At 40.0% G+C, this 25,962-nt stretch overlaps 1 protein-coding gene across 6 annotated transcripts in view; it reads left to right on the forward strand.

The window, feature by feature from the left end:
* EPHA3 (EPH receptor A3) overlaps window positions 1-25,962 on the forward strand; it is a 201,028-nt gene that overhangs the window by 58,634 nt on the left and 116,432 nt on the right. For all 6 annotated transcript variants that reach the window (XM_083438313.1, XM_083438312.1, XM_083438315.1 and 3 more), the window contains one exon: window positions 14,359-15,019. In XM_083438313.1, coding sequence (XP_083294439.1) covers window positions 14,359-15,019 — 661 coding nt within the window. The remainder of the gene's footprint in view (window positions 1-14,358; window positions 15,020-25,962) is intronic.

A 25,962-nucleotide genomic window follows, 5' to 3' on the forward strand; every position in this document is an offset into this window, starting at 1 on the left:
GCTTCCATGGAGCACAGTTCTGTTATTTACTATGGACAGAAGCTCTTCCCTTTACTGATGAGTAACTACCTACTCTGACTGCCCCACCACTCACATTTCCTTCCATTTAAAACAATGTGAAGCCTCTAGATTCTTGACCCAGCGGGCACCATCTAGTACAATAGAACCAGAGAGCAACCAAGTTCCTAGGGTGATTGGAAGAAAGGAGGGTACTTGTTAAAATAGGACTAAAGAATGTGTTGTGTATGTGTGCGCGCCAATCAGTGTTTGAGGCCTGACATCCAGTGCTATCCTTCCCATGGATTGCACTATTGTTATTTCCTTGTCGGAGGAAAAGGGTGGAATACGAAACCCTAATGAATGAATAAATTTCCAGTTTGTGATCTAATGCAGACAGACCTCTATAATAAGCATGCATAGCATTATGGCAGTGCACAGAGCAAAAGCAAACAATGGGATGGGTCTGTCCATCATTTATTCCTCAGATAGAAAGCGGGTAGGGAGAAGCAAAGCCTTGCCTGCTCTGTGATTGATACAATTTCACATAACCCCGCCATCCCCTGTTTAAACTCCCCAAGTCCATTTGCAATCAGTGGTGTGGCTTAATAGCTAGCTTGAAGGTCATTAGCATCTTGTTATAAATGTTAATGGCCACAATGATGTGGGGGATGGCTCTTTGTTGCTGCTAACATCATGACTAAATGGGAAAAATCTCCCTATTCATCCCGTAGCCCCTCTTCTTTTATTCGGTTGTCAGGGGCCTATTGTGGAACCAAACACTATCAGACGTTACTCCTTGCTTAATGGCAGCAGCTTGTCATTGACGGCTGGGAAGTGGGAGGGGAACGGTACTGGCACCAGTCACCAGGTGGTGGCCAACTGGCCAGCAACTCTCACAGATCTGAACCTAGCACAAGTTGCATCAGGGCTGGCTACAAAAGGCACACATGTGTCTTCTGCAGGCTTCATTAACTCCTTTGAAAGAGCCGAGTACCTTTCTGACATATTAATTAGTTGCTGTGCCTTCTTTACTCCCCAAGTTTAACCTTTTTTTGCAGTGGTCACTTGATTCAAATTACTAATAATTGCAAGGCTGTTAGAGCCCTATTTATGCAAAGTGCCTCAAAAGCCTTCCCATGTGGAATGAGGAGGTGGATGTTTCATATCCTTGTAAAATTGAAGGGGGGCGGCGGGTACGGGACAAGAAGAAACAAAGGGAGGGGGGGGGACAGATTAAGGTTACCGTTTTAAAAACCAGTACACTTTAAATGTAGCAAGGCATCTAGAAGCCAGTACTTTGCATTAAATCCATGCAAATATTTTTTTTAAGTATTTTGATTTGAAAGTGACTTTTTAAAAAAATTAAAAATAAAAACACATATTCACCATGCTGACACCCCCATATATCAGCTCTGTTTACATGCATATAGCTCTTCTTAATGTATGAAGAATCCATGCAGCCATCCTATAAGTTGCATGGATCAATAATCATTACACCCATCTTGCATGGAGCATATGTATTATTTATCATATATACAGCTGAGAAAAAGCTGAGGCTGAAGAGAGAGAGCTCATGGCAGTGGCAAGATTTGTACTGATAACCCCCTGGTTTCACAATTCATTTTCTAAGCCACTACTCTGCACTAAACTTGCTTGCTGCTGTCTTGTTCATCTATGAGCATATTCTAATATTCTAAGATCTGCTGGTGGTGGGGACCTCCTGCAACTTGGAAATGGGCCTTTCTGTATTGGTAACCAAGATATGAAATGCTAGTAATCTCTTTATGCAATTTTTACTACCACTATGAGCGTGTTTTTCACAGATTTGTATTGGCATTTGCCTTTGGCACAGCACTGTGATTTTTTTTAATTCCCTCTCAGTTATGGATTTTTTTGGGGGGAGGGGGGATGGGACCTGCAACAAAATGTTGCAGTGTCAAGTGCTCTTGTTCAACATTTGAGCCAGTCAGCAAAGCCCTTTTTCAGCCATGCTCATTCCTTTCCTCCTAGCCCATGCTTTGTACAGAGGATACTTTAGTTTTATAAGATCCTAATAAGAATGATAGTCACTTTTTTTGTTTTCATTTTGGTCTTCTTCTGAAAAGGTAGTGTTAGACAATCTAGGCTTAAGTTCATAAATATACAGAGAAACCAAATTAGTTCTGAAACCCATTGTCAGTTTATGCCAGCAAAATGGATAAGTCATTGATGCCATTGACAAAATTTTCCATTCCTAACCTTGTATGCTTTAAATAGGCACAACTGCACTGTGAATACTTATTGCTGTACTGGGTGTCTTGAAAATGGGTCAGTTTGAAAGCTTACTCATATATTCTGCCTCCAATTATAGATAGATAGATGATAGATAGATAGATAGATAGAATAAAATCATTAAATCATTTTCATGCATGGACCAACACCTAGTATAAGAATATTATATTTGAAACGAATAACAATTGATACTCTATGAACTATTTGATGTCAAAGACAAAAAGAGATAATACTCCTAATTCTACCATCTTGGATGGTAGGAACCCCATGATAACACACTTAATATTTTCTACTAAGACACCCAATACTCACCTTTTTTGGGTGGGGAAGGGGGAGTTTAGAAATTCAAGATGACCACTGCCATCCAAAGATACTGTCTTACTCATTAATGCAATTTGTAAAATACTTGAATTGTTCTGAAAGTAAATCTTGTGAAGCATATGAGTTGGAGAATGTGGCACAAGCTCTAGTAGAGATTACCGATACCTCTTAAGTTTGGACTTATTTTCACTTGACATTCTGTAATTGGGCAGGATTGTGTCTATTTTTTATTTTTTAAAACTCAAACTCCAAGTCAGCTGTCAGAAACAGATTGGAGTCTTGCTTCCAACTCTTTAAAGAGATCACATGCTTAATTCTATGCAGGCATGTCCTTCACGCTTGATGGAGCAGGCATGTGTATTGTACTTGGGTATGCATCCTGAGTACAGCTAGAATCAGCCCTTAATAGTTTGTGTGCTGGGGGCTTGCATGGGACCATGTGATAGAAAATGAATGAAACTGGTTAACTGGCTTTTTGAGAGTGCACAGGGATGGAATTACAAGGTCATCTAGAAAGTAAAAAAAACAACTCCCACCTCCAAACTATGCATCCCAATCACACTACCTAACAGAATTGGACAGTCCCCTTGGTAGATGATGCTTCTGGGAATTTAGGGCAAGAATAGAGTGGAGGTGCTTGGAACTTTACAGGCACTAAGCTGGTAATGAGATGCATTTCATTTGGTCCTTTTGTCTTGGTGAGCCTAGTGTGAAAATCTTGCAGACCATTTTGCAAAAAGCAGTGAATGCAACCTTTGGTGTGAACTGCACTGTATTGTCTCACTCTGAGAGGTGAATGTAGGAATGGTTCTTTGAATCAGACTCTTGAAACCTACCCCAAATCTGTCACGTGACCTTCCAACAGGCTCTTTTCTACCTTTTATTTGAATGTTCATGGTGATGACCAATCAGAGCAGTTGCTAAGCCAAACAATGCTTAATTAACGTGACAGCTGGAGCTACTTCTTGTGATTTCCCCCTGTATACTGACAAACAGGCTGTGTGACTGTGTGCTGTCACCTTGCATCCCCCACCCAGTAAACACTAAGGCATCACACACTTGTTACATGACAAAGAAGGAGGTGATGGATGACCCCGGACTGAAACCCAGTAAATGAGAAATCCCAACGGAGTGGTTTTTGTGAAGCTTTTGCAAAAGGGGCAGCATCTTAAAAACACATGCTGCAATGATATTTGCAATTTTCCTGTTATGAGAACCTGGTGGTATCTAGTGACCTGGCTTATGTCCTTACAAATATCATCTCACTAGTTTCTCTCAGTGTTGGGCCATAGAAGAGTACAGTTCTAGTAGGGTTGGGTCTGGAATTGGGCTGCTGGGACAGAACCCCAAGGAACATAAAAACAGATCTTAAAACTGACCATCTTTGTAAAACAGTCACATAGTGATGTGTGAGCTAGTTGAGCATCTATAATTTGCAGGCATATTCTCAGGAAAGTGTGCATGTTGCCACTTCAGGCATTTCCCAGAAGTAAGGAAAGAGGATGATCAAGGTAACTTAAGGGCCAGTTTGGTTCAACTTTCTGCAATCCAGTTTTGATGCTTCATTACTAAGCAACAAGTCCATATAAGCAGAGGTCCCACATAGACTGAACACAGGAGTCACATAGCTCTCAGGGATAAGAGAAACTATATCTGATTCCCACATGAATGTCTTTTGTGCCAAGTCGAGAGACGTATGCGAAGGTTTTCTTGAACCATGAGTGGAAAAGTTCTTTGAGGGCTTGGTAAAGAACACCTCAAAGGAAATTAGCTTTGCAAGCCTCCACATGCTTCTCTGGTTCTGATTAAAATCTGAGCCAAAGAAGAACTGCCAGCTTCCCTGGCCTTCCAGTTTCCTCCTTGTGATGTTGCTCCATTGCATTCTATAGGAGGAAATTAAGATGTTGTAGGGGCAAAAACCATGAAATGGACCCATATTCAGTAGGGGAAAAATTAGCTGACTTTTCCCCTACTTGGTAATTTTTCTGTGCCATGGATTGGCTTGGGGGATTTATCCAAGATCTTCCCAATTTTTAGGAAAGTCTCAGATTTATTTCTGAGTTAATCTGAGCCTTGGCGAGCTCAGGCATCTCAACTCAAGACAGAGATACATTCAAAGTGCCCTTTCCCTTACCCACACTTGAAATTTGCCAAGAATGTGATTGCTTTGCCACGGTAGATCATTCTACTACTCAGAATGCCGTTCAGTATTTTAAATGTCCCAGTAATAGCATTGTGTGATAAAAAGCTACAGGGTGAACATAGATTGGTTAAATCTAGAATTCAGTAGCCAGAGGGCTCTCTTGAGCCAAAGGAAGCAATTAAGGCCGTATTATCTATCAACTGCTTGAATTCTTTCTAACCACACACACCTTTTTACACTTTTTTAAAAACCCTATATTTAGAATGGCTTTTATGTTACAGTGGCCAGGGAAGCCCGGCTAATGTCTCTTGCTAGATGCCAGCTTCATTCTTTGCTGATCAGGCCCTATATTTAATTAATCTCTATTAGTTTATTTTATATTTTATTTTTAAAAATCTAGTTTTTCTTTCAGAGAAAACACACCAGGAGCTTTGCTGGTAAGGCAAGCAATAAGATTAACAGAAATTGGGAATGAGGCTTATATTCTAAGGAGCAGAGAATTCTGTTTTAACCTAATAGGCAAACCACATAAGTTACATGGCAGCCAATGCAGATTTGTAGTGTTGTAATGGCATGCAAGTTTGTAGCAGTAACTCAGCAGCCATTTCACCACTGCAAAACATCATCATGGGCTGCTTTGCAACAAGCAGAAAAGGGGATACATTATCTTTCCTTAGCCAGGTGCTTTTCCCTTTTGAAACATCTCCTCTGCTCCGCTGTTACTTTTTTTTAGCCCTACCAGTTTTCTACACCAATATTTGCTTTCATACATATAGGTCTAGAATCCCCTGGGGGGAAAACAGCTGGAAGGGGTCAAGTTTCAGGGGAAAGGTTGACATCAAGGGGAAGAGTCAAACATACTAAGATTGGAGGAGAATTTTGTTGGGTCATATCCTTAGTCTGGTCACCAGTGGATTTAGAGGGATCTGATGGTTTGGACTGGCTGTAAGTGGTACCCCTGTAAAGCTGGGGGACCCATTCAGATGCTCTGGCCTGGCTGAGGGAATTGGAGGGAGTCCTGAACGCTCTGGGAATCTTCCAGGTGACCTGTTTACAAATAAACATGTTGAGGAAGTTCAGAATAAAAATCAAGAATGAAATTCAACATAGTGCTAAGTTGGGTATGCATGCAGGAAGCAAGGTCTGCTTGCATAACTAGACTTCCCTCTTCTCTCCCCCCCCCCCCCAGCACCCCATAAACTTGTTCTAGGAGTTGTATCCTGCCCCAAATAATAACAACATACCCTGTGGCATTTCCCCCTTTTCTTGTGCTTAGTGTCCTTCTCAAGGGATTGTGATACAATCCAAGTTAGGTGCTATAGAGAAAGATTTGGGATCTTATACAAGCTTTTTGAGAAAGGGTTCTGATCAGTGACAGACTGTAGCTCAGGGTTTTTTTTATCAACAAACAAATGCAATAAGAATTTTTGACAATTTGAAATGCAGACTCTTGGCATGTGTCCTCAAGCTATAGGTATTGTTTAAGGAGAGCAAGTGATTTATGCTGCCATTTCAGACAGGCAGAGAAAGAAAGGGAAAATATATGCAATAGCCACTATGCATTAAAAAAGCATTCCTTATCTTACAGTATATGGGGCTAGCTTCTGACATCTGAGACTTTAATTCAAGTCAAATGAGTTTGGTGGTCTTGTCTCAAGCCCCTGAGATTGAGTCGTCTTTATCAGAAAAACAAATAATTTGACATGTAGTAACTCAGAGGCTAACCTTTGGCTGGGGTGATCCCAAGGGACTGAACTAGTCTGAAGGTTAAACCACCTCCTATCCTTGGAGGAGGATTCTTGGTCTGCCGCTGAGGTCATAAGCAGGGCACGAGGGAAGATTGTATGGTTACCTACAAGAGGTCTGACCGGTGTGCAAATAGAGACTTTCATTATCGTCTCATGATGTCTGTAGTTTTGCCACGGAGGCACGATTCATCAAAAAGGCAAACAATGAAATCGTTGTGTGAGTCCCCCCACCTTCTGCAGGCTCAAACACAGGGGAAAGAAGTTAAACACACTTGTAGAAACATGCTCCCAGCAGGGCTACATTTTTTGTTTAGAGCTATACTGGGGGGGGGGGGGGAGAATCTCTGGTGCTTAGCTAATTTGTTTTTGACCTTGATGCAATCTGTAATCAGCTTCTTAGTGAGAGTTGATTAGATTTTTTTTTATCCTGTGAAATCCAGTATATAGATAACTTGAAAAAACAGATACCAAAACAAACAACCCACTAGCTTGTACTTTGAACTCGTACATTAAGTTTTGTGATCATGGAGCAGCAACAATAGCATTGATCAGGATTCTGTTGCTTTGCTTCACAATGTGCAGCTGAACAGGGAAGCGCTTTTTGTCTTTTTGAATATTATTATTATTATTATTATTATTATTATTATTATTATTATTATTATATTATTTATACCCCGCCCATCTGGCTGGGCTTCCCCAGCCACTCTGGGCAGCTTCCAGCAAAACATTAAAATACAGTAATGCATCAAACATTAAAAGCTTCCCTAAACAGGGCTGCCTTCAGATGTCTGTCCTCTATCTCAAAAGCTTTCGAAAACCTCTAGTTTTCCACTAATTTTTCTTCCCCAAAGTTCCAATGTCTGCCCATTTTCAACCTATTCTTGCTTCTAACTCCTGTTTTCCTCACCACTTAGTAATAAGAACTTTCCCTCTTCTTTCTGTCCTTACTTAGTATAGATTTCTAATTAGTCATCCCAAACAATTTAAAACTCTCTTCCCAACCTGAAATCAGTTTGTGATTTGAAGTATAGCCAGCAATTTTCCCCTAACTGCAACTGTCCTTTTTGAGGCTCCTCCTTTATAAACAGATGCACACAACTGGGAGATTTCAGCTGCCCCAGCTGCAACAAGACATGTCTCTCCTGCATGGTCTCTGCAGCCACAGCCGGCATTGCAACTTTACATCAGCCTAACCTCACCTCCATAGGCACATCTCTCCAATGTCTCCCAAGGCAGATGGATGACAATATTTATAAACAAACAAACCAATAATGGCTTAAGCTTGAAGACAGGGGTAGCTATCCTTTGGTCCTCCAGATTTTGTCGAACTACACAATTCCAAACATTCTTGGCCACTGATTAGCTAGGGCTAATGGGAATTGGTATCCAACAACCAGGGTTTTACTTCAGCCAGAACTTGACAGAATTCAGTTCTGGCACCTCTCCGGTGGGCACCATTGCCATTACTAAAGAACAAGGGAGGTGTTCATTGTGAGTTCTGGCACCTCTTTTTCTAGAAAAATAGCACTGCCAACAACTAATGGAGGACCTTAGGTTAGCCCCCCCTGCTATAAAGCATACATTAGACCAGAGCGTATCATCCTCCTTTTCCTATCCCAATTCAGTTGAGAATATGAAAATGTTTATGTTCAAATGAGTGTGGAAGTCATTTGGTAATGTCTTGTGAGCCATGTCATGCAGACAGTAATGGAAGTTTTCAGGCTGCTTTGGGAGCCGGTGGGGGTGTTGTTTTAATGAGCAAGTACTTGGTTTTGTAACTGGAATCACTTCTTGATAGTTTGCTGAAACTGATAGATAACCTTCTTTGTCTCTTATAGGCAGTACAATAAATGAATCCACTTCATTCTTTGTGTTATAGATATATAGAAGGCTTAGTTTTGCAACTGAAAATATCAAATGCATAGATTTGTATGTCTTACTCATGTTTATCAACTGTGTGTGTGTGTGTGTGTGTGTACACACACACCCCTTCAGACATTGTGAAATTTGTAGTTAGTATGGATTTTCAAGCATATTTGTGTTTGCGGTTTTTTAGTCATAGGAGTGCTGATTATATTTATTAGCTCTAAATATTAAACAGCCGGCAGAATTCCATTGTATATAAATAAGACATTTGAGACTTGGAGGCAAGCCATTACTGATATAGCCAGCTGGTGCTTTTTAACAGTTTTATTTTAGTGTAGCATTAAGGAATCTCACTGTACATTTGATGGTATTTAAAATGACAATAGGATAATATGTATTCATTTGAGAGTTCCATTGTGTATATTCAGATTGAAAAGCAGGGTAGACTAAAGAAATGATATATTGTGCACCTGTTTGATGAAACCACACTCTTTGTTTCAGGCAGTAAGAATGTAAAAATCTAAGGTCCCTCCCCCATGTTAAGTTTACAATGACCCTGAATTTCAAGTATTTTTTGATGATGTCCTTCAGTCCTTTCATACTCACATGTGTTTCTCACTTTTGTTCCCCACTGATCAATGTGTTTCCTTAGAAATATTTGAATTTTTATTAAGTGTAGGATGTATCAAATCTGAAATTGTAGTTGTCCCCCCTTTTTTTTTACATTTCACCATTCCAAAAGAAGGATTGTAACCTACTTCAGAAAACTGAGGCATGAGGAAATACTTGGTCAGGATCTAGCCAGCCCCGCAGCCCCGTACCCTCCTGTTTCATATGTGTGTGTGTGGGGGGGGGGGAGAATCCTTCTGTGCAGAAATTTACAAATAGCTGGATGTTACTTTGATGGTCTGTTCAGAAGGCTGCGTCTCCAAAAGGCTTCTGAAAAGTCCCAGTACACAAACAAAAACACTGCACATGGTGTTTTGAATCGGGGAGGAAATTTTTTCTAGCAGAAAAAAGGCCATGCGGGTTAGAATCTCTTAGGTTTGTGCCTCTCATGAAAGCCACAAAGACCTCCATTTCTCCACTAAGCCAAACGAAACCAGTCCATCTGTTCTTGATCTTGGTTTGAGGTGCCCACCTGTTGTCTTCACCTCTGACCCTGACATCATGCATTCATTAGATCCTAGGGCTGCATTGTCTCTGGTATTCATTGCAGGCTGCCTGGCAGCTCATCCACAAGGTTTTTGCACCCCGCTGGTGGGTCCTGACACAACATTTGGGAGTCACGGCATTAAAGGGTTCTGTCCTTTTTGTTTACCATTTGTTAGGGCAATTGCTTGGCAACCACAAAGTGATATGAACAATCCCCTTGTATTCACCCAGAAAATGCATACTGTTCTCATGCAGGGCATCTGTAACGTGAGAGTTCCTCAGCCATTGTGAGTTTATAAGGTGATGTAAAGTAATTACACTGACAACAAGAATGCCATGCAATTTTTCTTCTTCATATTGCCTATTTGGATGATATATTCCAACAGCATATCTGGAGCTTGTTAGTACATGTAGCAATCTTCATATTATATCAATATCTTCCCATCTAATTGTCATTTTTCTTCTGATTCCCCCCGCCCCCCTGAGCCGCATGTTTGCAGTATGTTTTCTGTGAACACGTCAGGTTCAGTTTAGTTCAGTCTATATTTTGTCACCAACTGCTATCCGAACATAAGTCTGACATGAGTATGGAAATAATTGGAGGTACTCATGCTGTCAACTCATGGCAAATGTACAATCCTGTACAAAGGATTATATGTTTCAAATTGTGAAAGCAGTTAAATCTTTCAGTGTGGAAAAAGACATCTCCAAACCAACTGTTTTTATTAAATCTCAATGGGAGTTGTGCCTTCCTCCTATCAAAATCCCGAGAGTATTTTAAATAGTTGTGATAGCTGCTAATGTTAAACATTTCTGTTGATCTACCTACAACAGAGATTGGCCTCCAAATATTGTTGGACCGCAACTCCAGTTGTTTTTTTACCATTGGCCAGCCTAATGGGCTGATGAAAATTTATATTTTGATGGGGGAGATATTCTTTGTCTAGAGCTTGGTGCTGGGTTTGATCCCTGTGTGGGCCACCTGCTTATTCCTGAATTGCAGGGAGTTGGACTAGATGTTCCTCAGGATCACTTCCAACACCACAACTCTACAATTCTGTGAAAAGGACTGGACAGATTAATTGAGGAAAGGGCTATTGATGACATTGGTTACTAACCATGATGACTATGCTCTATCTACACAGTTGGAAGCAGCAAAGTTCCTGAATACCAGTTGCTGAAAACCCGTGCTTTTTTGTCATATTCTGCTCCCTAGTTTCCCATAGGCATCTGGTTGGCCAGTATGAGAAGAGGATGCTGGACTAGATGGGTCTTTGGTTTGTTCCAGTGACTCTTCTTATTTTCTTATGAACAGATCCAAGAATTCCTGGCAGGAATTCTGTAGTTTTGAATGGCTTGCATATAATAATATACAAGCAACATTTGCTGATTCTTAAATGGTTCCTGACTTATCGTGTCTCAAGTTGAGAGGTCATACATGATTGCTATGATGGTGGGGCAGTTAAACACTAGAGTCTCTCAAGTGCATGAGCCCAATTGATCAAGCGGTCTCCATTGTGTACCAGGAGGGAACATGATTGAAAGTGCTGCTAGGGCATGAAGTCTCATAAAAAATCCCTATCAATAATGAATGAATGTCTCCACATAATAAGATAGGAATACACAAGGCTATAAGTCAATTTCAGCATTAAGAACAGCAGGGTCATTAACAGTTTTTAAAATGCTTAAAAGCTCTTTTAGGGATTGCAAAATTATTTGTGTTGCACCATCAGGAAACGAGTGCAAATAATATCTATCTATTACAGATAAGATTGGAACCTGATGTTGTGTTGAGCAATGCTTCAGTGTTAACTGCTAGTTTGGGTGTTTTGCTATCTGTGCAAATGGCCTGAAATCTCATTCTTCTATAATTTTACAGGCAATTTGGTCTTCATTACAAATTAATGCAGTGATAATAGCTCAATGCAACCCTTTGTGCAGAAGGTATATACTGGTGATACTTGGTTTGTCATGCAATTTAGACCTCCGTATTCACCCCCTGGTGTCAGCGTGGCAAAATGAAAAATGTTGAACATGTTGAAGGTCTAAGAAATGCACTCAAAGGTGTATATTGTATTTCACTGCATGCCACTCACATTTTTAATGATGTAATGATAAAATAATTCTAAATCAAACTTAGTTATTATTAGAAAGCTAAATTTAGATGGCTGTTTTGATTTCTGTTAATACATAATTGCTCTCTGAAAACAGATTGTCTTCAAGATGCAGACAAATGATGCACAGATGTGTTGATATAAAGATATACTGACAAACTGCAGAATCGTTAAAAACACCCAAAATTACTCAAAGGGAAAAAAGGCTGTTTAGGAATGAATGAATGGCTGCTTTAGAATAGGAGGGTGGAATCTGTGCCCTCAATACGTTTCTGGGCTCTAACTTGCAACCAGAACTGGAAGTGGATCCATTTGCATGTATGTGCATCTTATATGTGAATTCACTAAAAGGGTGATTTGGGGAAAATTAGAAATACTGCTGTTGGGGGGCATGCTGGCATAAAGCACAAGGAGATGGCATTAAAGCAAGCTGGTATAAATTAAGTGAGTGCAAAGTTACACCAGATCCAAACTTCATTCAGCTGGGGCTACTGCTGCTGTGCTTTGTAATAGGCATAAAGGGTAAAGGGACCCCTGACCGTTAAGTCCAGTCACGGACGACTCTGGGGTTGCTGCACTCATCTCTCTTTACTGGCTGAGGGAGCCGGCATTTGTCTGCAGACAGTTTTCAGGTCATGTGGCCAGCATGACTTAAGCTGCTTCTGGCGAACCAGAGCAGCGCATGGAAATGCCATTTACCTTCCTGCCGGAGCAGTACCTATTTATCTACTTGCACTTTGATGTGCTTTCAAAATGCTAGGTTGGCAGGAGCTGGGACTGAACAGTTCACTCCGTCGTGGGGATTCAAACCACCAACCTTCTGATAGGCAAGCCCTAGGCTCTGTGGTTTAGACCACAGCGCCACCCGTGTTCCTCTGTGTAATAGGCATAGCAAGCCTTTAAAAATACTGTTCTGTGCTGGGTTGCCAAGTAATTGAATAGGCCTAGGATCCAGCCAAAGTCCCTACTCTCTTGTCCAGTTCCCATTCCACCCCCATCAGCTGAGCTGGGCTGAGAAAGTTATGCTGATGTATCTTTGGCTGAGACAGGGTTGGGTATCTTGTCCATATCTAATAATGTACCCAATGCCAATCTATAGCTTTGTTATATAACCACGTCACCCAAAAGGATTCCAGATCTACAAAGATAGGTGAGATACAGCTGGGTCAAATTACCCTTTAAATTGAACTCCCCTGAAAACATAAACGTGGCAGTTATCAAGAATTATGTACCTTCACGAAAAGCTGAAGGAATTTAAACTTCTACCAGGTTAGTGCCTCCATAAATCTACCATCAACATGAGGAGCCCAGTAAACATTAATTTCACACTGCATCTTTCAACCAGTGGCCTCAGAATTTAGACATGCCTAATCTTGACTCCAAATCACAGTTCCCCATTAATCCCAAGGATTTCACTCATGAATGAATTGCATGGTTTTTGCTCCTGCTTGCATGTTAGTAAGTAGGGACAAAAGTGCATTCCCATTCATTTAATATAATAATTTGTTCTCTGCAGTTAGAGAAGTAAATGATTAGCTTTTCAAATAAAACACATATGCAAAGTATGTCACAAAATAGACTTTCTATATCTAAAACAGGTGCAATTAGTCCAGAGCCAAGTGTCCTGAATTACCTATTGTCACGCAGGCAATGCATATGGATATATTTTTACAGAAAGAAGCAGATGGCACAAATGCTTGTGCTGCTCTAAATTAGAAAGCCAAAAGTCCGACAACGAATTAAGTGCATTTACATCCATAAATCTCAGAGGTTTTAAGTTTGCTTAATGCGGTGTTGGGCTATGGCCTTAGAAGTGTATTCACTTACACAAAACATTGAAGGGCCACCAGGATCATGTACCAGCAACACATGAACAGTCTTCAGGCGTCTTCCTTTTATTGAAATGCAGCAGAAGGAAGATGCTAATTTAAAGCTGGGGAGTGCTTAGCTCTTCATCTGCAGGTTATTTTCCAGCTGAAAATAACTTCACTTGTTGTTTTACCATTACAATCCTCATACCCTTTATCATTAACTTTTTCTTTTCAGTATTTTCTTTTAAGTAGGTAATGGTAAATCTAATTGTACAGCTGCATCTGTTGCTTCCAAATTGTTTTATGGTGGCATGTTATTTTCTTTAAAACTTTGCTGCGTTATAAATAAAAATATTATTATATATTATTATATTATATTATATTATATTATATTATATTATATTATATTATATTATTATATTAAATAAATATTTTGCAGCTGTGGTGTGCTTGATTGTTGGGTCTCCAGAGCAAGGTTGCTAAGATTGGTCTGCACCCAATTCCCCCAAAATGTTTCAAAATGTTCAGAAAAAGGTAATGCTGTGCTCTTGAGACTATATTACTTCAGAATGTTGGTAGAAAACAATGTGATAGACATCTCCTCTATACAAACATTACCCAGCCTGCTATGGAGAATTATTCTATCCCTGCCGCCTTCTGGGCATGCTTAAGTGCCCAAATTTTGGTACAGTCATGTTATTTTTTTGTGTGCATTGCAAACCTGCAAGGTCCTACCCACATTCCACGTATTGTGAGACATTTTGAAGAGAGTTGTGTCATCTGCTTTTTCTAAAAATATACTTTGACTAAGACTTTTCTCTAACTTTTAATTGAAAAGGGGATATCAGATCATTGCTTGGTAAATTATCTGTGAGCTTTCTGTTATAACTATTTTTCTCCAGTAACTATCCTTTTATTTATGTTTTCAGTGGGAAGAAATAAGTGGTGTTGATGAGAACTATACGCCAATCAGGACGTATCAGGTTTGCAACGTTATGGACCACAGTCAGAACAATTGGTTGAGGACAAACTGGATAGCACGTAACTCAGCTCAGAAGATCTATGTGGAACTCAAATTTACCCTGAGGGACTGTAACAGCATCCCACTAGTTCTGGGCACTTGCAAGGAAACTTTTAACCTGTATTATATGGAGTCTGATGATGACCATTCCGTCAAGTTTAGAGAACATCAGTTTACAAAGATTGATACCATTGCTGCCGATGAGAGCTTCACTCAGATGGATCTTGGGGATCGGATTCTTAAACTCAACACAGAGGTCCGTGAAGTGGGACCTGTTAGCAGGAAAGGGTTTTACTTGGCTTTTCAAGATGTGGGTGCGTGCGTTGCCTTAGTGTCGGTGCGAGTGTACTTCAAGAAGTGCCCTTTCACTGTAAAGAACCTGGCCATGTTTCCAGATACAGTCCCTATGGATTCCCAGTCACTGGTGGAAGTGCGAGGTTCTTGTGTTAATCATTCCAAAGAGGAAGACCCACCCAAGATGTACTGCAGTACAGAAGGAGAATGGCTCGTTCCCATTGGAAAGTGCTTGTGTAACGCTGGCTATGAAGAAAGGGGATACGCCTGCCAAGGTAATCTGTTTGATAGTTTCTACATTTTTGCTGTAGGTGAATTGCTTTCCTTTCCTTTATAAAGTGTTCCAGCAAGTAAGTAAGGTTAAAGAGAAAAGTAATCTTTTAGCATGCCTTTTTTCTTTAGTATACAAAATGCATTCACTTTTTCATTTCCTGCAGTTGTACTTGCTGTTTTTAATTCTATTGGCTACGCTGAATACTTGATATGTAAGCTCATTGGCTTGCACACAAAGCTTTGTATAACAGGGCTTCCACTACCACTATCTACTACAGCCTCTTGCACTGCCAAAAAGGTCTCTTTTGGAATGGTTTACAAACCAGCTCAAGTGGCTGCTGGTGGAGGGAAATTGCAGAAATTGGAGACACCATGAGACCCATAGCTGGGTCTCATAGGATCCCAGCTATGGTATTATAACCTGCAGTTGCCTTCATTTTGTTAAGTGCATCCTAGATATCAAAAGGATGTTGGGTGTTCTCCTTTTCAAGCTGCATGATGCAATGCACTTGTGCACTTTTAAAAAAAAAATCAGCTGCTTCCTGAACCACCAAATCACTAGAACCTTGTAAGAGAGGCAGATAACCTTGAGTTATGCCTACCTGTGGACTATGCATGAAAGGACAAGTCTGCAGGCCCTTTCTTTCGGAACAGAGCAGTGTGATCCCTAATGAGATATACCTGCAATCAATTTCATTTGAAATTCACATATTCCAAAGTTTTAGGCAGGATTATTTCTTTGTTCTGTCTGGAGGTTCCACAGATTGAACCTATGGCGTTCATGTATGATCTGGTGCCAGGCTATGGCGCTTGCCCTTTTTAATCTCTTGTCATGTCTTTTACTCCTGCTCTTTGTAGAGACTCTGCCAGCCAATTGAGATCAAGGTTCTTGATTTTGTCTGCTGATAAGTTGCTCAATGAACTCTGTGTATGTCTCTTTCAAAGTGCAGACAGAGGCGCGCTCTCCTCCAGGCATGTTGATTGTTGCTATGTTGTGAGTACTGACCTCAGCAGAGGCAAAGATACCTTGGACAGTTCCATGCAGGTATCAGGCTGGAGACTTCATGAGAGCAGAACTCAGATGTTGATTCAGATGCAGTTCTTCCTTCACATGGAAGAGTCTTTTCATTTAAAGAGGCCCAGCCAGCTTTATTAGTCATAGCCTCTGATGGAGCAAGTCTGGTGTCCTCTGAATCAAAGGAGGACAAAACAATGTTCTTAGGCCAGAAAACTGGCACTACAAGTACTTCTAGCTGGCTATATGCCTCAGGGGTTGTCCCTGAAGGAAATTATCTCTCCTGCTTTAAATTCCTGGCCTCTGCCCCTGAAGAGGAGATGTCTGACCCCCTGAATCACAGCAATTGCTGAGTCAGTCACATGTGCAACTTTGCCACACCAAGCAGTTGCCTAGTTTGTTTCTCTGGTTAGATTGGTGCTGTCCTCTCCTCAAAAGACAGAGCAAGGTTCACCTGGCTATTAGTCCAAACTCTTTTAATGAAGCTAGTGTTCTAAGATGGTGAGTGTGAGAAGGAACTAGGAGGACAGAAGGTGATTCAGGTTTACCCTTTCAAAAAAGAATGTAAATAAATGTATGTTATTTTTGCTTATTCACAGATATATACTGAAAGGATTGCAATATAGGAATGTGATTTAAGAAAGTAGTTATTGAATTTTACATGTGTTTTTAAGGTTTTCTGAAATCAGAAATTATTTGTTTTTCAGAGGTTTTAAGTTCATACCTTCTTCAGCTCTGAGTTTCTGAACGTTTGTATGAAAAGAATAATAGATTAATTCCATTTTAGGGGGTAGTGTAGATCCAACCAGGCAAGGCTAAATTTATTGCTCAAGCTTTAATCTGTTAAAAGTGTCAGCATGGCACTTGGGGACAAGCACACGTATCGCTAAATGTTTATACCACTGGATGAAGCCTGTTTTCAGACACTGCATATATGAGAAAAGCCTGCTGACTTCAGTCAGCAAGAGATTACTTGTGCCCATGAATGCAAAATATAAGAAGCAGACTCTGATCCTGCAATCAAGTCCTGGCATCCAGTGGAGCTGGCCTGCTTTCTTGATTTCCATTCCATTTGTTCATCAAGAGAGCTTTGTATGAGCAGGCCATTAACAAAAGTGACAGGGCGTTCTGGCCTGCTCTGGTTTTACATACTACGCCCTGCTGTCCTGACAGCTTTTATCAAGGCCCAAATTTGTCAAATATTTTCACCAGGGTGTGATTTAAGTGGCACTTTAAAAGCAGTTGGTAACCCAATCCCCTCCTGCTGTTGACGTCAGTAACGCAGCAGGAATCGGAAGGCTTAGAACCAAGTTAAGTTTTTCGCATACTTCTTAATGGACTAGTTGTGGCTCAGCAGTGTTCTTCCCATGCTGTCCCCCACCCCAAGTTAAGATGATTAAAATAGTACTTTTCTAGACAGAGCAGGCAAGAAACAGGCATGCAATCAGTGCATTTAATGATGGAGGGGGATCATGTGTAAGTAATACTACGTAGCCCAGGTAGTCAATGAGAATTGTTGGCAGAAGAAACCATTGAAACAGGTGTGTTTGTTTATTTGCATCTTCACATCTCACTTCTTTGAGAAGGAAGGGAACTCTAGCTGGTTTCTGTGAATATCATTTCTTTGTACCAGGGCAGCATTTATCAGATTCTGAATTTTCCAAAACCTATCTTTATAGTGATTGCACCACAAATTGTCCAATATAAACCAATTAACATTAGAGCAAGTGATAGGAAAATTATCATAGAATGTGAAAGAAGCAAAGTTGGTGATAATCAGATCAACAGCATGACATGAGCTTTCCCAACCCTTTTTGAGAATTAGGCGTTGTGATTAGTCCAAGCTGAGGGCAGTGAATGAAAGTTCACATTCGTTTTGAAAGAGTGGCATAACCACAAGCATGATTAATATAACCTATATAGCTGTTAAGGGACGCGGGTGGTGCTGTGGGTTAAAGCCTCAGCGCCTAGGACTTGCCGATCACATGGTCGGTGGTTCGAATCCCTGCAGCGGGGTGCGCTCCCGTCGTTCAGTCCCAGCGCCTGCCAACCTAGCAGTTCGAAAGCACCCTCGGGTGCAAGTAGATAAATAGGGACCGCTTACCAGCGGGAAGGTAAACGGCGTTCCGTGTGCTGCGCTGGCTCGCCAGATGCAGCTTGTCACGCTGGCCATGTGACCCGGAAGTGTCTGCGGACAACGCTGGCTCCCGGCTTATAGAGTGAGATGAGCGCACAACCCTAGAGTCTGGCAAGACTGGCCCGAACCGGCAGGGGTACCTTTACCTTTATATAGCTGTTAATTTTTTGGGAGGGGGGGTTCAGGAACATTTGATCCTGTATTGATGTCACTAGTGTTTTACCTTTTAAACTGTGTGGTATTCGCTCTCTCCCTCCCCATCAATCTGTACTAATAGCAATTTTATTCTGAGTAGGGGAAAAAATGGAAATAAAGATAGGTTTTGGGGAAAATTTGTCCAAACTATTGTTAATAGTTTGCCTCAAAGCCACCTCCATCTTAAGCTAATGGAAGTCATTTCACTACTTCATATATTTATGTTTCAAAATATTTTATAATGTGCAGACTGATCATGTCTCTTTATAGCTAGTTGTACAGGATTCATCTTACTCCTTTGTAAAAATCTTGCAAGGTTTGTAGGTTATTCTCTGGTGGCATGTGTTCCCTGCTTAGCACAACTTGAATGCACTTAACATTTTCGCAAAAATTTTATAAAATTATAAATCATGGAAAATAATATTAATACATTCAACTCCTGCTATGTTTAGTACGCTATAAAGCATATCAGTTTGTTTGGCCATTTATTCTCTTCTCTAAAGTCTGTTTATCAGATTGTTTTCAAAGATCAGAATGAATAAGTAGCATTTTTCTGTGAAGTTGAATAAACCAAGATACTGTTATGTAGCAAGACAGACAGACAGACAGACAGACAGACAGACAGACAGAGTACCAGACTTGGATTCAAGATGAAAACCATCATGTTTCCAAGCAAGGCACATTTCCCCCCTTCATTAATTCTTTTAATGTTTTCTTACTTCAAATAATGTTTTTCCTGAACACTATGAAGACTACTAGTATTTGGTTAAAACAATCTGCACAGTTGTACACCAGAGGTAGGGGCCATGTGGCTGTTCAGATGTTGCTGGACTACAACTCCCATCATCCTTGGCCATTGGCCATATTGGCAGGGGCCATGTTTGCCTGGTGCCTAAAAAATAGATAAAGATGATGTCAGGCATTTTTCCCTGGAGAGAACATTCCACAAGCAAGGAGCCACTATTGAGAAGATCTGCTGTTGTGCTGCCAGATCCCAAACTTCCTATGATGATGTTTGCAGGCTCTGGGGCAGTTCATGTGGGTTATAATTCATATCTGCCTCATCCCTGAAGGGCTTAACAATATTAAAGTATTTTAGAAATAAAACATAGAATATTGTGCCCAGTTATTTTGATTTTTTTTTAACCTGTTGATTTCATTAGAATCATAGTGGTTCATAATCTATACAAAAGTATTTTTAGGAATGGAGTTAAATCAGATCATTATTTGGTAACGATTTTTCAGTCATAGTTTTTAAATATTATTTTAAAGGAAGCTTGACTAGGATTTTAAATAATTCTATATATGGTTTCTATTAGCATTTGGTTATATACAAAGAAGCAACCCTAAACCAGTTAGGAATAAAGAGCTGATGTTTCTGTTTTTACTCATTTCTAATTTTAATAACTTCAGTTTTTATCATGCTGATATCTCCCAAATATACATGAATGAGCTGTGATTATGAACTGTTATATTCTTTTTCTCAGAAGATACATTTACACAACCTAGATTGATGATTGGCTAGGATATGTGGTTTGCTCTTGCTGTGAAATACTGGAATGCATTATCCAAAAACCTGGTGCATGACCAGTAAGTTTTGTCATAGTTTATCCAGTAGATAAATGGACAAAGACATGCTAATTTTTTCTTGGAAGAGGCAACAAAAGTGGGTTATATCAGCTTCTACTTGCTCATTCCCATCCTATTTGGAATTAAACATTTTGGAACTGAATATATTGTCATAGTGGCTATTTTGTGAAGAATTCTATTCAAGAATATTTGACCCATTTGCATAATAAATACACTTTAGAGGACTTGCTGGCATATCTTTCCCTCTTTTTCTTAAAAAAGATTTTGTCTTTTAACAGCACAATGCTGTGCATATCTACTCAAACATAAGCACAATTGAGTACCATGAGATTTGCTCTCAGGCAAATGAGTATAGGATTGCAGAAAATTAAGCTCTTTTAAATTTTGAAAATACCTTGACCACATTGGCTAACAAACAATGAGACTGAAGATAAAGACATGAGATTAAATTCACAGCTACATTAAGGTTGTATTGAGTCATATATCAATGCACACTTCCCCTTCTGAGTAGGCTCTTCCTCAATTGTGCCTATGTTTAGTTATCAGATGGTCCCTCATTAGTTCCAGAGGGGAATGTGTAAGAACTAACAAGGGTTTGCATTACAACACTGACAGCTGTTACAAGACTTTGATAGAGAGCAATTGTTGTGAGCACTGTACATTTTGATAATTGATTAAAATGCTCACACAGATTGAGTTGTCTTGAATGATCAGCACAAGTAGGCAAGGTACCTAACTTCTGCTTCTCTCTTGAAGTAACATTGTTGCTCAGATATGTTACCACACCTCTAAATAACCACTAATGAAGTGGTTATTATAGCAAAACAAAATGTCCATATATGATTCAGGGAAATTCATACAGTTGACTTACTTCATGAGAAATCAGGCTTAGAACCATAGTCATTACATGTTCCCTTCCATTAAGTCATACTCTTCTTTTGACAGTCTGTCTGCTTTAGCAAAATAATCTGGTCACATAATAACTGATCAAAATATCCATTTTTTTTAATAGTATGGAAGGATTAGGAGGAGATGTCCAAGATTTTATTTGTAGTTCCACCATTAAACGCTGATAAGCACCACCTGATTACAAAACAGTTGGTCTGCAGCAGAATGAAGAAGAAAACTTCTCTCAAGCAAAAAAAAATACTACAGATCCTTTTGAGGCAAGGAAGACAACAGAGCAAAGTATCTTATTGACAAACATCTATGGGTTCGGTGGTTGACTACTGTAAGGTTAAAGTCTGATGTGATTACTTAGAGCAGCTGCTCTTTGACAGGAAGTTTTGCTTTCCACAAAGGAAGGGAAAGCCATATGGTGAAGCTGAGCATGACCATGAGGGGCGAATCCCATCAGTGATGTGGATGTGGAGATTCACCCTTTAATTGTCGCTTTGTTTTTCAGATTTTTGTGTTACTAATCCTGGTGGGATGTCTAGAGTGCTTTGATTGTTTGTTAAGGGCACAGGAAGGTAGATAACCTCCTGGTTCTCTCAAAATAAATTCGAAAATGGGTAAGGCATAGAGGAGTTCACACCTTCCCTAGGTATTGCATTGTTTGTACCTTAGTAGGTAAGCCTGTCATTTCACATATTTGGAACCCTTGGGGGGGGGGGGCTGAGGACTTTACAAGTAAAAAATTAAATTAATACACTTAGAATAAACACAGCTTAGCTGGAAACATAAATTAAAGTTTCTAGAAAATATGATATATTATCATAATCTCCAATTCAAAATAAAATACAAATCTTTCCAATTAGGCACTCTCTTTTATAACTTTTGTTTTGTTTTTCCAGGCTTTTCATTCTTAAATGTTTTAATCTGGAGTTTGATTTGTTCTACCTGTTTCTTTCATTCTTTAGTTTATTTATTTATGTTGTTTTTAGTGTATACATTCATAAAATAGTTTGATCAAGCGATCTTTTATATCTCCCATGGGGATTTTCAAAGGCATTATGCATAATAATAATAATCTCCATCAGCTCGTATCAGAGAAAGTAGCCCTTTTTATAAGAGGTTTTATCCATCTTAACTCAGAAGCAAAGTACACTGATTTTTGAATTGGAACCAGATGTCCTGTCATAGACCGACTGAAATCAATGAGACTTAAGTTAGCCTTACTGGAGAGAATTGTAGCCTTGGAGATCATTAAATGCATCTAAGCAGAACCTTTGGCTGATATTTTTATTTTAGTTATATAATTAGGATTTATATACCTACCTGAGATGAAGTTTGAAGTTTATCAGCATGGGGGAGGTTGGCTCATATGTTGCCACATTAAAAATAGGACATAAAAATGGATGTCCATTCACATAGGGAATTGTTGTAATGATTCTTGCCAACTACATTCACCAATTCCTTGTAATCAGATATATTGTATGTCTGGACAATAATCATTTCTGAAGGGTCAGTGTGACACTGCTTCGGTTGCCTCCTTAATGCTAGGCATGTCAGCCGTCCAAATTCTTTTATAATTAGGGATTACTGCATAGCACATCAGTTACCCATCTGTCAGGAAACCTGCCATCTTATTTAAGAAATTGTTACAAACTCTTGACAGTAAAGATTTAATGAAGTTAAAGCAGGAGGGGGGGGGAATCCTCCAGGCTGAAATCAGCTCCATATTGTATACCCCAAATTAAAATCATGCATACTTTCTTTACATGTGTTTTGTCTGTCGCTCGATAAAGAAGCAAACTGTGACTATATTGCCTATTATGCCAAATCCATTCTGTCTCCCATTTCTTATTCTTCCTGATTATATTTACTGCAAATAGAAGATTATTAGGCTGAGATCTGATATAATGCAAGAGGGTGTCTGCTTGTCCAATGGGACTTCATTTCCCTCTCCTCCTCCTGCAGGCCATTGTGTCTCCCCCCAAAAAATCTGTTCCAGAGGGTTGGGGGCTAAAGGGTGAAAATTTCAGGAGAACACAATGGGACTGAGGGGGCAGGGAGAGAAACTGAAAACCCCATTGCACATGCAGATTTCTTAACATCATAGGCTGTTGCCCTCACACTGGCAGCACCAGGGGAAAAAAATGGAGGCTGGAGTGCAGGAGGGGCAAAGTATGTATATCAGGGTCTGCCTTCATTCCTCCTTCATGTTAGCTTTCCTAGTTCAGAGAGTACATGATAGTGCCTTTAGGGGGACTTTCTACCTGTGCTCAGCATCTGAATTCTCTCTGACAGGCAATAGTAACAATACTAGAAACTCTTTTGTCTCCCTGTTATAGATTACCTCAGAACTCATTCCAGGTGAGGAATGAGCTTTACCCTGGCCCTGTCACTCAGATACATATCTATGTCTTGGATTCTAGAAACCATTCATAAAAGACAAGGAGTAATCCCTCTTTTTTTGTAAATATTTTTTTTTTAGTTTTTCACAGTTACATTTTCACAAATAAGAACAGTAATTAACTCACATTTCTACCAGATCTGAATTTATACAAATACCTTTTCACAAACCTTCTCTTTGAGATTCTTTAAATCTCTGGACTTTCCTCCATACCCGCTTCTGGTTCCTTATATTAACTAAATTAACTAAATTCTTCTGCATATCCATTCTTAAACTTTTTCAATTATTATTTCCCCTTAATTTTATCTAATTTGCTGTTGGTTGCAAGCATTTACTTAAAAACCTGCCAATGTATCAACCTGTTTACAGTATTTTTGCACATAAACAATAAATGATTCCTACTCTTTTTTAAACTTCTCGTTGTCATAGTCTCTGAGCTTTGCCATTAATTTTGCCATTTCTGCATAGTCCATTTGCCATTCTTCTTTCATCAGTATCTTTTCTTCCTTCCATCTTTGGGCTAACAATATTCAGGCAGCTGTTGTAGCATACATAAATATTTTCTTTTGTTCTTTGGGGAGTTCAGTTCCTATCAATCCTAGTAAAAAAAAGCTTCTTTTTTTAACAAAAGTTATTTTAAACATTTTCTTCAGTTCATTATAGATCATTTCTGGGGAAGGAGTAATCCCTCTTGAGTTTGACATGATGCGTGGGCTATTTGTTTAGATGTAAATCCTACACTTTGCTTTCTCTTAGGTTGGTAGCTGAAAGTTTTCATTATTGTTTTTAGTACTGGCCTCAGAATAACAGGCGAATGTGGGTTACAGTCATTCCTGTTTTATATATAGGTAGATGAAACAATCAAAAGTTGGGTTTAGCTGACACAGGATTTAGTAAAGATTAGATGACTGCAGCCAAGCTTGCATAGGACTTGGGGGAATTTACAGTTGCTGTCAAGGTCAAAAGCCTTGTGTAGTGTGGTGTGTGTGTTTTAAAGCAATTCCCACATGCAGAAAAATGCTGTATAGACAAGAGATTGTGATGTGACACAAACTGTGCAGCGTTCACATTTATTAATTTTTTTATTTTGTTTTGGAAAAGAGAAAGATGATTGACAATAGAAGATAGAGATTCTGTGGTGTTTGCTTTTAATTTAGCTACCGTCCAGAGGTTCATTTTAAAGATTCATGGATGAGAGGGCTTTCCCCCACTCCTGGCATCTTAGCAAGTGAGGTATGTTTACTCAATCTGTTTGTAAGAAACTATTTGCCAGACAGCCGAAACATAACCCTGACATTGATGTGAGACACCGTGAAGGCCGTTGCTTAGTGAGCTGCTTCCCCTTGAATGATTTAAAGCTGGTTTTTCAACTGAGTCAAGTGAAATAAGGGACTTTAAAAGGGTTTAGAAAAGAACCCAGGATGTTTCCTCTTTCATACTATTTCATATGGCTTTCTTCTTTGCTTTAGAGACAAACTGAATGAATGTTAACTGCTTAGATGTTATAGTTGAATAAGTGGTATAGAAATTCTGTTAAATAAATACATAAACACTATAGGCAAACATTACATACATTAGTATGTACTGATTAATGTGCAGCCCTACGTTTGTTGCTGAGATATGCAGAACAGCTGAAGTAATTCCAATTGAGGTTAATGGGACTTACTCCCAAGGGTGCATATTCATTTATGTGTTTTTAAAACCTCTCTGGTGCTCTTCATCTGGAAGGTTCTCAGGGTGGTATACAATAATAACAAAGTACAAAAAATGCTGTTTTATACATCTATATCTATAAAATGGGAAGCAGCTCACTAAGCAATGGCCTTCACGGTGTCTCACATCAATGTCAGGGTTATGTTTTGGCTGTCCGGCAAATAGTTTCTTAGAAACAGATTGAGTAAACATACCTCACTTGCTAAAAGCTAAAACCAAGGAACAGGCCACAGACAAATGAACCCCCCTTAACACTCCCGGGTAAATGGAAAGGCTTACTCTGGCAACGAACATAGTGTAATGTAGATCGTCATGGAGGCTTTCTAGAATGGAAGTACCCAAGTCAGGGTGCCATCCTTGCAGAGGGTTTTAGCCTTCAAGCACGAACTAAGTTGGAATAGGGAGTCTGAGGGCCACATTCCTTTGTTGGGATTCCTCAGGGGGATTGCATGCCAGTGATGAGTGAGGCCAGAGGCAAAAGTGTGCAAAACAGTGGGTATGATTCTCACCTTTGTGCAGTCGAGTCCCGCAAAAGTCAGACGTTTCTAGAAGCACCTACTTATCTCAGTTTAAAGAAACATTCCAGTGAGGAAAATGAACTCAGGTAGGATGTGAAGAAGGGCCAGTGAGGGATGTGGGTTTGAGTAGTGGGTAGCCTGGGAAAATAACTAAGGAAAGTGCTACTCCAGGGGTCGGGAAAGTTTTTGTGGCTTGGGCAGGTTCATGGTCCCGCAGATGCTGTGGTGAGCCGGAGTGTGTGTGTGAGCAAACGCTATTTCTGGCACTCCTTCCGGCATGGAGAAGGTGTGCACAGCTTCCCATTGGCTACAGGAGCTTCCTGCAGCCAATGGGAAGCCGGCCAGCATCGCGGAAGGCAGTCCCCGCTCTGCTCCACGCCAGTTTACTGTGGCACACGGGAGCCGACCGAGAGGCGGCAGGGGTCCCTGGATGGGCAGTGGGGGTCCATGGGCCCGTCAAATGACCCCCATGGGCCTCT

This window comes from Podarcis tiliguerta, assembly GCF_965153285.1.
Source record: "Podarcis tiliguerta genome assembly, chromosome: 4".
NCBI lineage: Eukaryota > Metazoa > Chordata > Lepidosauria > Squamata > Lacertidae > Podarcis > Podarcis tiliguerta.